Here is an 18,068-nt window from a genome sequence, read left to right as displayed (position 1 = left end):
CCTGCCTCCTTCTTCCCATAACAACGAACCCCATTACAGGGTCAAACACAGTATTAGTATGGTTAATTTTCTTATTGTAAATTCAGTTCACCTGTAGATATGTTTAACTCTGTATCATTTTAGTAAAATTGAGATTCTATTATAGTTTCATTAAATATTTTACATTTTATTATTGTATTTTCCGTTTTTTGTATGTGTTTTGTACTATAATGACCCTGGTTTCACTTACATTTAAGTTAACTGACATTAAAGAGTATTTTTTTTTTCTTTTCACAGGCACTGTAAGTACTGTTAGCATATGAAGGCCCACACGTCATTTTGATTTTGCTAGCTGGGAGAGCGACGACTCCTGGGGCGGAGGCACGTGGCACAGAAAAGAAGCAGGGATGTGGGGAGCTGGATGTCACAGCACAGACCGTGTTGTTCCAAAACACCCCAGCCACCCCCAGTGCTAATGCAGCCTGATGGCTTGAATGCCAGGAAAAGGTTACATTCACAGTTTAAGGCACACCAGCATTGCACTGCAAATGCTTAGCCAGGCATGTGTGCCCGGATGAGACAGATGTACAAGTCAGCATGCAGAAAGTGTCAACCACCACAGCGTGAGACAGAGGCTGAAAGATGTACAGTACAGAGAAAGGAAAAGAGTCACTTTGTGTGTGAAATGTTTAACTCTTACATCTCCATTGTGGTGAGGAAGTACAAAAATGCACCATAAAACACATTTAAGATGAAGCACAATGGAAAAATGAGGAAACATAATGCAATTGAGTAGACAAGCTTCCCCTGAGTGTTTATTTTAAAGGAAGAGAGAGCTTGTTGTGTATCTCCTGGGATACACTTGCATGTGACATCTGAAAAGACATAACGGATAAGACATCAGGGCTGTGGCAGATGATGCTGTTTGTAAATGAGTCCTGGGGTTTAACCGTGCTTCTGTGTGACAGAGAAACATGGAAGGTAATTTTATGTGACAGGAAACGTGACTCCTCACGTATCATAATGAGGCAAAGAGGGTGCAGGGGAAAGATGTAACAGCCTGTGCTAAACCAGTGAATCCACACTGAAGTGTAGGAAAGCATTAGGGTCAGGACTTCCAGGTACCTGAGTGAAACCTGTTTTAATTTTAAAGTGATCCAATTGGACTGGTTCTCTCAAGTCAAAAGCAATAATTGCACCACTGTGTACATACATACAGTATCTAAAACAAAGTGGTTTCAACACTGATCCTTTTTTTAGAGGGTAAATGTGGCAAAAAGCACACAGTGGCAAATGTCCATTTGATTCAATTTTACTCCAAACTGTTTACTCTATATGGCACAAAAACATTTCTAAAAATCCACATTTCACTATATGAATGAATATAATACTCAATGTATTTTTTTTTTTTGTGTGTTACAGGTTTATGTAGCAAATGAGAATGGTACATTTCCCATACATTGAGACTTTTGGTAAGGTTTTATTCAAAGTAATCAAATAAACAATTTTTAATAACTAAAGAATCCATAAAAGTATTTGTATTTGTGGTAAAAAAAAAAAAAAAAAAATATAGCTGCGAGCAGCGATGGCGGGCCCAAGCCGGTGGCACCGCAACCCCGGTTCCTTTAGTTACCTAAAGGCACCCGGGTAGCGGTGCCGAAGGCTTTGGCCCTTTTATGATTAAATGTTAAAACGGCTTGCCATACTCTGTCATTTCGACTAGTCACAATTATGTTACAGATGTCTTAAATGATAATACAAACTATCCAAAATGTAATTACGAATAGACAGAAAGACGTTGTTGATATCTACAATGTTAATTCCGGACAGGCAAACTTAGCTTTTAAATGTTAAAAGGGCTTGCCATACAGGGACGTAGGCTCAGAGAGAGGCTCACCATATTCAAACCAAAATATCTGACTTCCTCTTGGTCCGAGCTAATGACTATGTATTAGAAAGTTGTCCGGCTTGAGGAGTACAATGTATATACCGATTTTTGTAACTGTAGATAAAACTAACAACCCCACTTTTGTCAAAAGGTGGCGCTATTTAGTCCTTGCACATTGCCCGTTTCTGAAACTTTGCACGTCTACTGGCTAATAAATGTGATGTATCTGTTGAGTTTCAAGCAATTTCAATTTCAATTTGACTGTTGAAAAGAAGTGCGCCGATTAGATACTCAGGATCGGTATCGGCTCTGACACTGCCATCTTTGACGAGGCTGATTCAAATTCTATATTGTGCATATACTATTCTGTTAGGCACAAAGGCACAAAAACTTTCTAAAGTACCATAAAGTTTTTGTGTACTGTATTATTAGTGTTCTGAAGCTATTATGTGATATAGAAATTAATATTTAAGTCATTAAATTCAAGAACACAAACTTTTCCCTCTCTGCGCCTGTCAGTCATTCTCCATTCAGCATTCAAACAGCACGTCACATTCGGTTACAGTCAATGATGAAACGATCTTCAATGATTCAATGTTAATCCTATTATACTGGATCTTTAAGATAAAGGTCTAAAGGTCTATATTTTCGAATGAAGAAACTTTTTCTTGCTGGACTTTATTGCTGTAACTTAATCGTGTTACTTTCTACCGGGTGTCGGACGCTGTCGGTTAGATCACAACACTAGAGTCAGAGCACTATAATTGTTCTTCACGCACACAGTAACTGAAATTTAAAACCTTTAAAAGAAAAGGCTCAATAAACTATTGCATAGATAGATAATGTATAATACACTGTTCATAAATATGTATTTCCTTTGTGCTTTGAACTTTTCAATACGGACTCAATGCGCTGTAACTTCATGTGGCTTCAAGCACATCATTCTCCGCTCGGGATGCACATAAGTGCTTTGTGCTGCACCGTATTGGAGCCGTAATATCATAATGCAGTGACGTAATGACAGATTATTAATTGCCTTTCAATTATATGTTGCTTTATAGCAGCCATGGCTATATTTTTTTTAATGATTTTTGTTATCTTGTTTTTCATGAATGTATTTTTCAAAAATAAGAGCAATGTGTATTATCTATTATTAATATGGTTTATAATAGCATTTTTGTCATAGATTATGACAAAGTAATCATATGATCCACCAGCGAGGAACCAGCAGAACAGAGTGAACATTCTTTCTGTTTAGTTCAATCCTACTTAATAGGAATTTATTTAAAATGCTCGCTCTACTCCACACCATTAATGTCTTGTGCGGACATCCGTATTTTGACTTTCGGTTTTAAGTAAGCGATTTAAAAGCTCCCAAGTCCCAGCGGAGTCACACGTTGATTAACCGGTGGGAATATACACAATAGGCCTACCTGATATTGAACACAAGAGGGCAGTATAGCACTACGTATGACTCAGATTATTATTTTTTTATGAATTTTACAACAATTCTGGCTGTTTTTGAACGTAAACACAATTCTTAAATGAAAAAAAAGGAAAAATTGGGGAAGTTATAATATTTGTATAATTTAATTTAGAAACAAATGATGTATAATTACATTTTTAGAAGATATGAGGCTTTTAGTGTTTACTTTTTTGACATTACTTTAATCTTTTGCCATAGTTGCACATGTCTATTGGCTAATAAATGTGATGTATCTGTTGAGTTTCAAGCAATTTCAAGCAAGCTAAGAGTCCCAAAAGCATCAAAAAATAATGTTAAAGTTTGTTTCGTTGCCACGGCATTTTGAAAGTGACACACTTCCTGCTGCCAGTTGGTGGCGCTATAACTTTGACTCACAATAGTCACATCCATGTGATCGGTCTCTTACAGCGAAAACACTGCTGAAGTTTCGTCAAGATCAGTTAATGTATGCTGAAGTTATAACACACATCCTGTTCCATGTTTCTCGCCATAATTTCGTTTCCTCGCCACGGCCAAACCGTTCGAGATATCAAAAATCCCGTGGCACTTTTTCATCCTTAATGTCTTGACTTCACGCTGATCGAGTTTCGTCGAATTTGGTTCAGTGCTCTAGGAGCAATAATTTAAATTACATTGCATGTGTTTTAAACACAACCCTAAATAGCCAACTTCCTGTTGGGCTGGGGTAAAAAGTAAGAGTGTGAAGTATATATGAAACGATGAGATCTATATGTGTACCAAGTTTCATATTATTACATGCAAGTGTGTTTGATTTATGGACCAAATTTTCAGACCAAGTTTATTGACCAAGTTAATCTGATTAATAAACTAATTATATAAAACTATTGTCAATTCACTACAATTAAACTAGTTATATGCCTTTACTTATAAAAAATAAAAATAAAAACTTATTTAAAAAATACCAGGCTTGAGAAATGTATTTTCTTTATGCAGGTCATACACACAGCAGTGAAATGGTTAAGCCCCCTCCCCCTGCACACACACACACACACAGACAGCCAGCCAGCCAGCCAAAGGCTCAGAGTGGCCATATTCAAACAAAAATATCTGAGTTTCTGTGGGTCCTAGCTAATAAGTGTCAATTAGAAAGTTGTCCGGCTCGAGGAGTACAATATACATACCAATTTTTGTAACTCTAGTTAAAACTAACCACCCCACTTTTGTCAAAAGGTGGCGCTACTGAGCCCTCACCACGCCCGTTTCTGCAACTTTGCACATGTCTACTGGCTAATAAATGTGATGTGTCTGTCGAGTTTCATGCAATTTGAAGCATGCTAAGGGTCTCAAAAGCATCCTAAAAGCATCCTAAAAGAAGGGCAAAGTTTGATGCGTCGCCACGGCAACAGTTTCAAAGATATCAAGAATCCATTCACAGGTCTACATCTGCCGTATGTTTACATTATACAGATGAAGTTTGAAGCAAATCGGGTAAAAATAAAAGGGTGATTTCAAAGCATTTTGAAAGTGACACACTTCCTGCTGCCAGTTGGTGGCGCTATAACTTTTACTCACAATAGTCACATCCATGTGATCGTCCTCTTACAGCGAGCACACTGCTGAAGTTTCATCAAGATCAGTTAATGTATGCTGAAGTTATAACACACTTCCTGTTTCACGTTTCTCGCCATGATTTCGTTTCCTCGCCACGGACAAACCGTTCGAGATATCAAAAATCCCCTCGCAAACTTTCATCCTCAATGTCTTGACTTCACGCTGACCGAGTTTCGTCGAATGTGGATCAAAGCTCTAGGAGGAGTATTTCAAATACCATTGCGAGCGTTTTACAAACAAACCTCAATAGCCGACTTCCTGTTGGGCTGGGGTAAAAAGTAAGAGCGCGAGGTATAGATGAAACGATGAGATCAACATGTGTACCGAGTTTCATATTATTACATGCAAGCGTGTTTGAGTTATGGACCGAGTGTTCGGACCCCGTTCCAGGGGGCGCTGACGAGCCCCCCTGCCACGCCCAGGTACCAGCTTCAGCCCGGCTCTGATGGCCGCGGGTTCTGACCCGTGTGCAAAGTTTCAAGAGTTTTCGAGCACGTTAAGGGCCCCAAAAGTGCCCAAAAGGTAGTAAAATAATAATTATTATAATAATAATAGAGAAGAAAAATAATCGCAAGGAAAACAATAGGGCCTTCGCCCTTTCAGGGCTTGGGCCCTAAAAAACAAAGCCTATACCTACGCTATCTCACAACCAATTCGTACGAATTCGACGAATGATTCAAAAAGTGTCTAATTCGTAACATTTCGTACTACCTCACTCGTACTAATTCGTACAACTTGTCTAAACCCACGTGATGGGTAGGTTTAGGGGCGGGGTAAGGGATAGGTCACTCATTCGTACAAATTCATACGAATTGGCCAATTCGTAAAATATGTACGATTTAGCAAAATCGTACTAATTCGTATGAGTGAGGTCGTATGAATTGTTACAAATTAGCCACTTTTTACATGGTTAGATTCAAATGCTCAACATAACTTATAATTTATTAAGTTTAATATGTCTGAGGTAATTGCCATACTGTATTTATCATGAAAGCATCATATTTAAATCAACCCAGTCTCATCCCAAGACGTCATATAACTGACGTTTTGGGACGTCTTTTGACCATACGTCAATATTCGCCTCTTTAGGGCCCCCTTAAACGTCGGTATCCTAACTCTACCCCATACCTAAACCTAACCCTAAACCTAACCCGTCACCTAACTGACGTTAAAGGTAAAGCGTCAGTTGTATGACGGCCCGGGATAGCCATCTACCGATGTTTAAGGGGGCCCTAAAAAGGCGAATATTGACGTATGGTCAAAATACGTCCCAAAACGTCAGTTATATGACTTTTTGGGATGAGACTGTGTTATTTAAATCAAGACATCATTCAAATACCAAGACATAAAATATAAAAGATATCGCTTCTTGGTGTCTGAGGCTAGTGTTTGTGTATTGGAAATTGCATATCCATTAGGCTATAATTTGTCAGCTGTAATACTGGAAGAACTGGTTGAAGAACCTCACCACAGGTCTAAAAGACGAAGGACTTTGCTTGCAAATTAACATTTGAACACCTCTCTCTTTCTCACACACACACTCCTTCCTCACATCCCCCGCTCTTGCTGAGATCACCGAAACTCACACAAAAATGTGCATGGTTTTAATTTGAACAACTGTCATAAAGTTTTAAACATGTGTTTAGTGTTGTTTGTAATGTCTACACGTGTGACTGGTACAAGTGTTCTATTTCCAAATAAGTAAAGCGGAAGGTAATAAGATTTTTAAGAGTTTAGGAACAACTGGCACACAAAGGAATGTGGTCTCTAGGCATGGTCCTACTTCCAAAAGGTGTAAATTCATGAATGCTAATTTCCACTGTTCCTTGCAAATGGTCAACTTCTACCCCCAGCAAGTCTTGGGGAGTGAACACAGTAAATTTCCACTGTAAACTCATGTTTTACATATCAAATGAGGTCTGGCTATACCTGTATAAAGAAATGCAGCGGAGAGCTCAGGGCTTTCTTTCTTTTTTTTCTTTTTTTTGTATCTGAGATCAGCCTTTGAATGCTGTGTATTTCATAATGTCAGGTAAAGGATTTTCCTCTTTGTTCAAGAACATTTGATGGTTTGCACTGATTATCTTTCAATTGATTATGATTGTACTTTAATTGTGATAATAAATTTACCTGACATAATAAATTGTTATATTTGATTATTCCAACAGACTTTGACTTTATTTTCATTAGAGTTAAAAGGAATAGTCAAACATTCACATAGATTTAATGATGCACAGCTATCATTGAAAAACCTTTTCATTTATGGAGTCAGATGAAAAGACAAGTTAATACATAAGATAAAATTGCGTTTAATGAAAAATTCCTTTGCCATGAGAAGAGACGAAACACGCGTGAGACCTTCACCTCTAATCGAGTACCGCCATTGGATCAATTTAGACGGCCTTATACACAGCCTTTTGAAAACATTTTCCCTATCTGTAGACACCGGTGTGAATGGTTGCTCGTTGTTAACATCATCTGAACGTACAGTGAATTTAAAGAATGATTGGATTATCAATGCGCTTATATTGCACACATTTGCATGTGTATGTGGATGTACCTCTGTTTTAGGAAACTCTGAGTATGTGAACTCCACTGTGGGGACAGCAAGCTGGTTGGAGAAAAAGCTGGCATCTCCAGGTGTCTGCAGTGAGCTGACGTTCTGACCAGGACAACCACCTCCTCTACTGCAACTCATCGAATGCCTCTGAAAGATAAACACACATGCATGATAACAATTTGACATTGTGAGGATATACAGCGATCACGTTGCTTAGAATTACTCCAGTAGACCTTCTACAACGATTTATACAGAGATAAATACAGCAATGAAATATGTTATGGTGATATCTGAGGAATGCATTTAAGTCAGGAGCTTCACTATAAAAAAGTATCACTATAAGAGATATATTGTGATGGAAAATGAATGGAATTGTGAATGGAAAAGTGTTTTTCACTGGCATGTGATTTGAATGGGTTTACTTATTTTTTTTTAATATGTAATGTGCACAAAACATGAGTATTAAGGTATTCTAAATATGGCGGTCAATTAATAGCTTAGCATTCCACCTGTAGGTTTGTTCTTGTTTCACCACCACCACAATAATAATGTGCTTTTAAATCTAATTTGTAGTCGCATATAATTGTGCATCACTAAAGCCCTGCCTAAATCCTAAACTGATATTGATTTCTCATTGAGTGATGGTTTAGGATTAATCTGTTTTGGTTGAAACTGGCCCTTGGCTATTTAATGACCTACAGATTTAACTGTATTGATCGTGAAACTACTGCTAAATGAACAGATTCTGTTCTGTTCTTGTACAGCAACTGACATAAGCTACAATATATATATATATATATATATATATATATATATATATATATATATATATATTTCTGTTTGGCAACTTTCACAGAAATACATGCAGCTCCGTAAACCTCAAACAAGTGCAAGTGATGACTGATAGGGCCAAAATCAATGTAAATTTCTACAAAACATAGTTTGAAAGCATAATGCAAGGGAAAATACAAACTGCAGTGTTACAATCAACTGTGACCAAAAACAGTCATTAGAGTCATTCATATCAGAGTAATTCATATCAGACAGGCTCTGAAAAACATAAAACAGCAGCTACTGGACTTACAGTGTCTACAGCTGAGGAACAACAAAACTATTTTGTTACATGCTTCACAATACAACTTATTTAACACACAGACAAACACAAATTGTATCCAGAACAGATTTTTTTGACGGTTTAACTTTTGACGGTTTAAATTATATTTAATTATGCAAAAAAAAAAAAAAAAAAAAAAAAAAAGACTGTACTTAGACAAAAATAAAAATAAAACAAAATGAAATAATAAAACAAAATAAAATAAAATAAAATAAAATAAAATAAAATAAAATAAAATAAAATAAAATAAAATAAAATAAAATAAAATAAAATAAAATAAAATAAAATAAAATAAAATAAAATAAAATAAAATAAAATAAAAAAATAAATAATGTGCAGCATGCTTATTCCCCCCTGCGACTTTAGTTGAAAGAAAGAGGCCAGACTTGGTTTTCGGGTGTAGAAGTAAGGAGAGATATGTCAGAGGCTTATGGAATATTTCTAATAAATCTTTCACTATGAAAAAGGCATATTGATGCAATATTAATTTAAAATCTGTAATACATATTAATATCTTATTAATAAATGCATGCATTTATTTATGAATTTCTAAAATAATTATTATTTATTTGGAGAAAATATTTATGTAAAATTACGTCCTCAGGAGAAAGTAATGTTGTTAAAATCTTTCTAAAATCTGATATAAAAAGGGGATATCTAAAGCTGTTTTTAAAGGAGTTATTTCTACTTTTGTGTAACTCAGAATCAAGTTGATTGAGTAATATTTTGACTTGATCAAAACTAGATGTTACCCAACAAATCAATTTTTAGGTTATAAGACAAAACACGTTTGTGTACTACAGTAATGCAGCATTGTCATATTTTGCCCTTTTGGGGCATTTTATTCAGGCTTTCATGATATTAATTTATAAAAACGTTCAATAGGTTTCAGTAACATGCTGAATTTCATACTCATACTCTCTGATTTAGGAGCTTTATCAGTTTAGCATGCCTCATCAACCAACCAAAAATTAACAAACAAACAAAAATAAACAATAAACAAAAGAACAAACCCAATAATGCAACCGATAACACAGTTACTATTGTTCTTACATATTGCTATTCTAAAAACAATAAGAATGAGGTGAATAAGATGTAGATAATATGATGCACCTTATGATTGTTCTTGTAAAGAGTTAGTTTGCCCGACTAAACCATAGACTGTAAAAAAATATGGACAAAGCGTCTGTGACGTCACCCATAGACTTTCTGAAGAACGGGTTTGAGGCTGTTTATGGGGGGTATGGGCGGCGCCATACTGGGAAATCTTGAGAAATACAAAATATAAATGTTCAGAAAGGATACAGAGGTGGTATGATGTGTTGTGTCAGATCATGGCCGAGACGTCAAATTATCAGCTGTCAATCAAAGTTAACCGCCTTTATTTATCGTACATTTTATATCTACACACGATCTAAACTAACGAGTTAGAAAAAAAATCACCTCCCTCACAGTTGTCAGGCATACATATTGAAGATTACAATAAAAGTCCATGGGACCAACCTGTAAACATATGAATTTATGCTGTGAAAACGAATATTTTACCATGACGTCTATGGATATTTGCTCCCTTTTGGGACCGGCCTCTAAGATGCATTGCAGTTTTTCTCACTTCCGGGTATAGGCTTCATCTTTCAGATTAAAATGTTGCCACTTGGACTAAACACAACAATTATTTTTTTCATTCAGACATGATTAGGTCCACAGGAACATCAACCCGATCTCTTCTTTATGTGTACAGATGTGACGTAATGACTCAATATAGCCTACTATCCGAGACTCTTCTTTATGTGTACAGATGTGACGTTATGACTCAATATAGCCTACTAGCCGAGACTCTTCTTTATGTGTACAGATGTGACGTTATGACACAATATAGCCTACTAGCTGAGACTCTTCTTTATGTGTACAGATGTGACGTTATGACACAATATAGCCTACTAGCCGAGACTCTTCTTTATGTGTACAGATGTGACGTAATGACTCAATATAGCCTACTAGCCGAGACTCTTCTTTATGTGTACAGATGTGACGTTATGACACAATATAGCCTACTAGCCGAGACTCTTCTTTATGTGTACAGATGTGACGTTATGACACAATATAGCCTACTAGCCGAGACTCTTCTTTATGTGTACAGATGTGACGTAATGACTCAATATAGCCTACTAGCCGAGACTCTTCTTTATGTGTACAGATGTGACGTAATGACTCAATATAGCCTACTAGCCGAGACTCTTCTTTATGTGTACAGATGTGACGTAATGACTCAATATAGCCTACTAGCCGAGACTCTTCTTTATGTGTACAGATGTGACGTTATGACACAATATAGCCTACTAGCCGAGACTCTTCTTTATGTGTACAGATGTGACGTTATGACACAATATAGCCTACTAGCCGAGACTCTTCTTTATGTGTACAGATGTGACGTAATGACTCAATATAGCCTACTAGCCGAGACTCTTCTTTATGTGTACAGATGTGACGTAATGACTCAATATAGCCTACTAGCCGAGACTCTTCTTTATGTGTACAGATGTGACGTTATGACACAATATAGCCTACTAGCCGAGACTCTTCTTTATGTGTACAGATGTGACGTTATGACACAATATAGCCTACTAGCCGAGACTCTTCTTTATGTGTACAGATGTGACGTTATGACACAATATAGCCTACTAGCCGAGACTCTTCTTTATGTGTACAGATGTGACGTAATGACTCAATATAGCCTACTAGCCGAGACTCTTCTTTATGTGTACAGATGTGACGTAATGACTCAATATAGCCTACTAGCCGAGACTCTTCTTTATGTGTACAGATGTGACGTAATGACTCAATATAGCCTACTAGCCGAGACTCTTCTTTATGTGTACAGATGTGACGTTATGACACAATATAGCCTACTAGCCGAGACTCTTCTTTATGTGTACAGATGTGACGTTATGACACAATATAGCCTACTAGCCGAGACTCTTCTTTATGTGTACAGATGTGACGTAATGACTCAATATAGCCTACTAGCCGAGACTCTTCTTTATGTGTACAGATGTGACGTAATGACTCAATATAGCCTACTAGCCGAGACTCTTCTTTATGTGTACAGATGTGACGTAATGACTCAATATAGCCTACTAGCCGAGACTCTTCTTTATGTGTACAGATGTGACGTTATGACACAATATAGCCTACTAGCCGAGACTCTTCTTTATGTGTACAGATGTGACGTAATGACTCAATATAGCCTACTAGCCGAGACTCTTCTTTATGTGTACAGATGTGACGTAATGACTCAATATAGCCTACTAGCCGAGACTCCTCCTTTATGTGTACAGATGTGACGTAATGACTCAATATAGCCTACTAGCCGAGACTCCTCCTTTATGTGTACAGATGTGACGTAATGACTCAATATAGCCTACTAGCCGAGACTCTTCTTTATGTGTACAGATGTGACGTAATGACTCAATATAGTCTACTAGCCGAGACTCTTCTTTATGTGTACAGATGTGACGTAATGACTCAATATAGCCTACTAGCCGAGACTCTTCTTTGTGTGTACATATGTGACGTAATGACTCAATATAGTCTACTAGCCGAGACTCTTTTTTATGTGTACAGATGTGACATAATGACTCAATATATCCTACTAGCCGAGACTCTTCTTTATGTGTACAGATGTGACGTAATGACTCAATATAGCCTACTAGCCGAGACTCTTTTTTTATGTGTACAGATGTGACGTAATGACTCGATATAGCCTATTAGCCGAGACTCTTCTTTATGTGTACAGATGTGACGTAATGACTCAATATAGCCCACTAGCCGAGACTCTTCTTTATGTGTACAGATGTGACGTAATGACGCAATATATCCTACTAGTCGAGACTCTTCTTTATGTGTACAGATGTGACGTAATGACTCAATATAGCCTACTAGCCGAGACTCTTCTTTATGTGTACAGATGTAACGACGCAAAGACATGCTCGAATCTCCTACAGAAACCCACCAGTACCACTGGAATTAAAAACATTCTTACAAGCTTACTGCTTTGAATCGAGCTAAGACAAGCAGAAAGTTTTCAACACTGTCTGGTTATGTATTTTCTCAAATATGTATTTTGTATCATTTTTAACCCCAAAAAAGCTACGGACTGCAACTTTAATATCAATAATGTGGCAAAATGATTTGTACAATAACCTGCCCCAGTATATAACACATTATTCTCCCTTGTGTGTCTATTTTTGCGCTGTGCATGGATTACTGTAACATTCAGTGATTCGTTCTGAAAAAAAAAAAAGTGGACTCCATCTTCATAGGCAGCAAAAGCCATTAAAGTCAAAATTAGCCACAAATTCCTGAGGTAAAATGTGACAGCAGAAACAGCTTGGGAGCGGCGAAAAAGAGGGAGAATAGGTAATTTCTGCCCTGCAATTCCTTTTCCCCGTGAGGAGAATCAATATTTAATTTCTCTGTCTGCAATGATAACGAGATGGCAAAATCATTGTTTATATATTTGAGCTTGAATAGACCTGTGGGTAAGTGAGGAGAGAAAGAGATGCACTGGCAGACAGCCACAGCAAATGAAGCTGCTCGTCCACTCAGCTGATGTGAAACAAACAGTACTGCCTAAAGTCCATTAGCAAATGAGCAGGCTTTTACCATGCCATTGTGATCACTTTGATCCCATGACTGAGAACATCCACATCCTTACATGCCACCCACATGATCAGAGTTAGCAACAAGAACGATTGTACACGTGCACAAAATATTTGGGAAAGATCAGAGGCATAGACCGAGTTTCTTCAACAACAGGCTTTTGTCCTAGTGTTTCAGGGCAATTTAATTTCAATTTAAAGACAGTTGTTCTTACCATGCGTTCCTTTATTTTAAGCTTATAACTTTGTAAAAATTAAATAATACATCTGATTATTATATTATTATTATTATCAGTTTATAATTTATTTTATTTTTACAGAGTTAAAAAATTACATGACTTCACATAAACTGTCTATATAGAATTCTCCAGATGCACAGTTTGTACACTGCTGGTCATCATTTTTGGATAAATTAAAATAACATGAGTGTTTCATGAGAGTTTATTTTATAGATTTCATTAAAATTGTCCATAAAACCAAGAATGGCTAGACACTATCCTAAATGTTTCCCATTATTCACCTTTTAGTTAGAGGCTGTGTGCTAAAGCTGTTTTTTTTTTTTTTTTTCCCTGAAACAATGAATGGCGAAATCACTGCATACAGTAAGAGGTACCGGAGATAATTGCACATCTGCACAATAAATATTTGTATTTGACAAATCATGCCATTGAACTAAAATTTCTCACAGTACGAAGATAAAATGACAGTGAACAGAGAGCATGCTGCGTGAAGAGAGCGAGCGAGAGAGAGAGAGGGGCAAATATGTGAACAAAACTGTTATCTCGTTCTGAAAGACGGAGAATGACCTTGCATTGTGGAGATAATTTATTCTCAGAGAAGGTGACCTTTGGAAATTACATTTGCAGAGAAGTGGAATTGGAACTGCTGATACATTTATAAAAAGAAGAGACAAAATAGATGAATAAGACAGATTATTTAACAAAAACAACAAGATGGGTGTCACTGTGGATAATGTGAGAGGTTTGCAGTTGCTGCACAGATGGTGGCGCACTGGAGCTTTTTAACATGAGAGGACAGACAAATGGATGAGCAACTTTCTTGCCTAATGCGTCCAATTTAAATTGAAACAGTAATACTGAGATTGTCTGAAAGTATCTGCAGTGGCAATTACAAAATAAATAAGACCAGGGGTGGAGTTCAAGGATGACAGAGTATGACAGTTGCCGTACCCTGGCATTCAGACAAAAAAGGTGAAAAATGAAAACAACTCATGATAAAGTTTATTTAAAGATAATCCAAATAGTTTTTAGAAGAACAGATCTGAATATTGGTAGGTTCCTAGGGATAATTCATAGGAATATGGGACGTTTCTCATGATGGGCTCTGCTGTACGATCTTAACGGCGACTTCTCTTGATTGGATTCTCTGGATTCAGGATTGTGGGTAGTGTAGTTTTTTTACCTGTTTTTTTGTCAATTGAAGTACTTTATAACGGACGAAAGTATTGGATTCAGTGTGTAAACGTGATTGACACAAAGTGAGGTCGTATTCATTTTTTAAGGACACAAAAAAAAAAAAAAAAAACTTTAAACACACCTTAAAGGTCCCGAAAAATGTTTCTCTTTTAGTGTGGTGGATTTTTTTATTTTTATTTATTTATTTATTTATTTTTACACATTTTGTTTAGATATAATGTGGTTAATTGGGAATGACTTTGTTGTATGGCCAGGGGGAATAATGCCATATCCTATAAGTTTTTTTGTGAAACACCACCACTGAATAAGAATTTCTCCAGTTGTACAGCAACTAGTCATTAACTTTAAATGAGAGAAATGGACATCACTGCTTTCTAAATGAATACCAGTAATTAACAGCTTTTAGTGTGTACTCTGTTTTTGTGCCTCCCTCTAAGTGACCCTTTTTAAACACACAAACATCCATTTGTCTAGTACTAAAAAGGCTTAAATGTTTTTCCCATAAAATATTTGTTTACTTAAACACCTGGATGCACGTGGCAAAACTTTGAGCTTTCGCTTCCAGCGGAGCAGGTTAGATTCCTGATGAAAAACAAGTCCAGGCGATAAACAAGTGTAGTGCGAGAGGAGAGAGGCCGCTAATTTGTTGCCTGTTGGCCAGCGAGAGGCTATTGATTGGGAACTAATTGATTGCCAGCTGAAGTGATAAACCATGTGCTTGTGCAGACAGCATCACTAATACAGGAACGGAGCGCCTGAATTCACACTGTGGCCCCCGGTGTGGGAGAAGAGCCTGGCCGTTCCGCACATGCTATGGTGATGAATGCTCTCCAACATCTGTGATCACCTGTGCTGTGCTCTTTATTCAATCGATGAGATCTCTGTGTGGTTAAGCACAAATCTAAGATGGTTAATGCAAGTAAATTACTTAATCTAGTGAAAGGCACTGTGGTGTTTCGAATGCATTGCAGTTGGCTGGAAAATGGTCCGCAAATTGCTACAAAACTCATTATAGAAGTAAACATGTCTTTTTTTGTTGTTGCCCAGGCATCATTACAGTGAACGTAAGCAATCAAATCTGAGGGAATGCATGACTGATATACACAATGTGAGCTGCATTTTGCTACAGAAGTAATTTCATTTCATTCTGCGAGGAATAACCCCTTGGTTTAGTGACTACATTTTAGTGTTTAGTGTTTGCAACATATACTGTAAGAGACAAAGAGGAGCTCCTTTTTATTACTGAGTAATGGGCACTGGATTGTGTTTAAGTGAAGTTAGACATAAAAGTGAAACTCTTAAATGAAAGAAATGTTATGTTTCTGCCAGTGGCGAAATGGGAGTGTGCAATCACTGCTGTGTTTCCAAACTCTGTTTCTCAAACTACTAAAAAAAGTGCTAAAACAGACACGATTGGGAATGCAAGCAGAATGAGTTATTGGTAGAACTCAACCAATCATACTGTGAAGTTGAGACAGGCTTCCATATGTTCAATAATTTGAGATATTTTAAGATCATGTTCGCGTGAACTTGAAAAGAATCAAAGTATACGTATAATATATGTATATACTCTACACAAACACATATGAATAGTTCAGCCAACTCCATCCACATTTGGATTGGTTCATTTGAAAGCTATGATACCAGCCTATCGATTTTTACATACTCATTTCTGTGTCCCTAACCTCAACGCATCCAAAAGAATGCACTATCACTGCACACTAGGGGTGTAACGGTACATGTATTCGTATTGAACCGTTTCGGTTCGAGGCTTCCGGTTTGGTACGCATACAAACCGAACGATTGCTTGGACCATTTTTCTTGCCGGCAAAATTCGTGCTGACGCGGCCAACACAACGTTGCGCAACATCCAAATGGCAAGGGTAATGAAAGCAGAACGAAACTGCGCTACTCGTTATGTGCTTCACGGATCGTTTATCAGTTCGGACCAGCAACATCTGTGCAGCGCGAGCCGATCTCGATCAAGCAACACTGTTACCACACAGCGCTAAGAGATCCGGTAAAGAAAACATTTGAATTCGCCACTGAGGTAATAACATCGCTGCCAGATCTAGTGAGATGGATTCACATTTCTCCGTTATTAACCGTAGATCTCTATTAGATCAAACAGCGCTGTCATGGAAACCAGGAGAAACATTGTGCCGTGAATGAACTAGTACTTTACGTCCACAGACCAGCAACATTCACCATGGATTTAATATAGTAACACTAACTGGAACCAGTTTGGCTGGAATGGTGAAATGCTTTCAAGTACTTCACACATCTTTTTCCAGCACTTAAAACTTCAAATATTATATAAATAAATATATATTTAAATGTTATTTTTAATGTGATGACCAAAACATTATTTGTTCATCCTTCAAAGATGACCCCTATTTATAAACCTGAAGATCACACTTATTATGAACTCACACTTATTTAAAAAAAAAAAAAAATTCTTTAAACAAATAGGAAATTTCTCTGGCATTTCTTTCTTTTTGCTGTATCGAAAACGTACCGAACCGTGACTTTAAAACCGAGGTACGTACCGAACCGTGATTTTTGTGTACCATTACACCCCTACTGCACACTAAGGGCCTGTTCACATATCACGTCTTTTGCGCGCTCAAGTTCGTTATTTCAAATGTAGGCGCGCGGTATGTGCTCTCAAAATGGAAGCGACGCGGACGCGGTGCGACGCGCTCGTTTTTTCCAAACGCGTCCGCTCCGGATCGAGATAGAAACATCTCAACTTTTCAGAATGCCGCAAGCGCACCATAACCACACAGTAGGTCACATGACAAGAACCAACCGGAGCGCAACCGCCCTAGCGTTTCGGAAAAAGTAGAATGCGACACGCCCAGCATTTTCTGCACGTTTTTAGGGAGTTCTCTTTCTAGCCCTCCACCTCGCCAGCACCGCCTGCCTAGATTTGCTTGAGGAGGGTTTGCCTCTCTCTAGCCGCATCAACATGTTTCCTTTCATTTATGCTCTGAGCATTTAGCAGAAGCAAGTCATACTCGTCTGCCAAAACCAAACCTATGTACATTTCATTTTCATTAATGTTTTATAAATTATCCCGAGAGTCGTCATGCCTGAAATGCTATTACGTGATTAACAACTCAGTGGCAGTAGGTCTAATGGCTCATTCATTTTTTTGGTAAATAATAATAATAAACCCCTATTGAGAAACTGAAATACTACAAAACATGTTTTAGTTTTGACTCTTTCAGCTTGATTTAGTTTTGTGACACAATTTGTGATTTGGCAGCAACAGCACATTTGTGAACAGCTTTCCTTGGGCATGAAATCACCCACATGCCAGCAAACCAATGAGAATGCTGAACAATGTTGACGATGCATCAAAAGGGG

At 37.4% G+C, this 18,068-nt stretch overlaps 1 protein-coding gene across 2 annotated transcripts in view; it reads right to left on the bottom strand.

Annotated features, from left to right (window-relative positions):
* The window catches only part of naaladl2 (N-acetylated alpha-linked acidic dipeptidase like 2), a 368,062-nt gene that overhangs the window by 79,499 nt on the left and 270,495 nt on the right, over nucleotides 1-18,068 (bottom strand). For both annotated transcript variants that reach the window (XM_089124954.1, XM_089124955.1), the window contains exon 10: nucleotides 7,486-7,632. In XM_089124954.1, the coding sequence (XP_088981080.1) occupies nucleotides 7,486-7,632 (147 nt within the window). The remainder of the gene's footprint in view (nucleotides 1-7,485; nucleotides 7,633-18,068) is intronic.

This window comes from Pimephales promelas, chromosome 21 (genome assembly GCF_988280905.1).
Source record: "Pimephales promelas chromosome 21, fPimPro1.hap1.1, whole genome shotgun sequence".
Taxonomy (NCBI): domain Eukaryota; kingdom Metazoa; phylum Chordata; class Actinopteri; order Cypriniformes; family Leuciscidae; genus Pimephales; species Pimephales promelas.
This window is presented reverse-complemented; position numbering and strand designations above follow the sequence as displayed.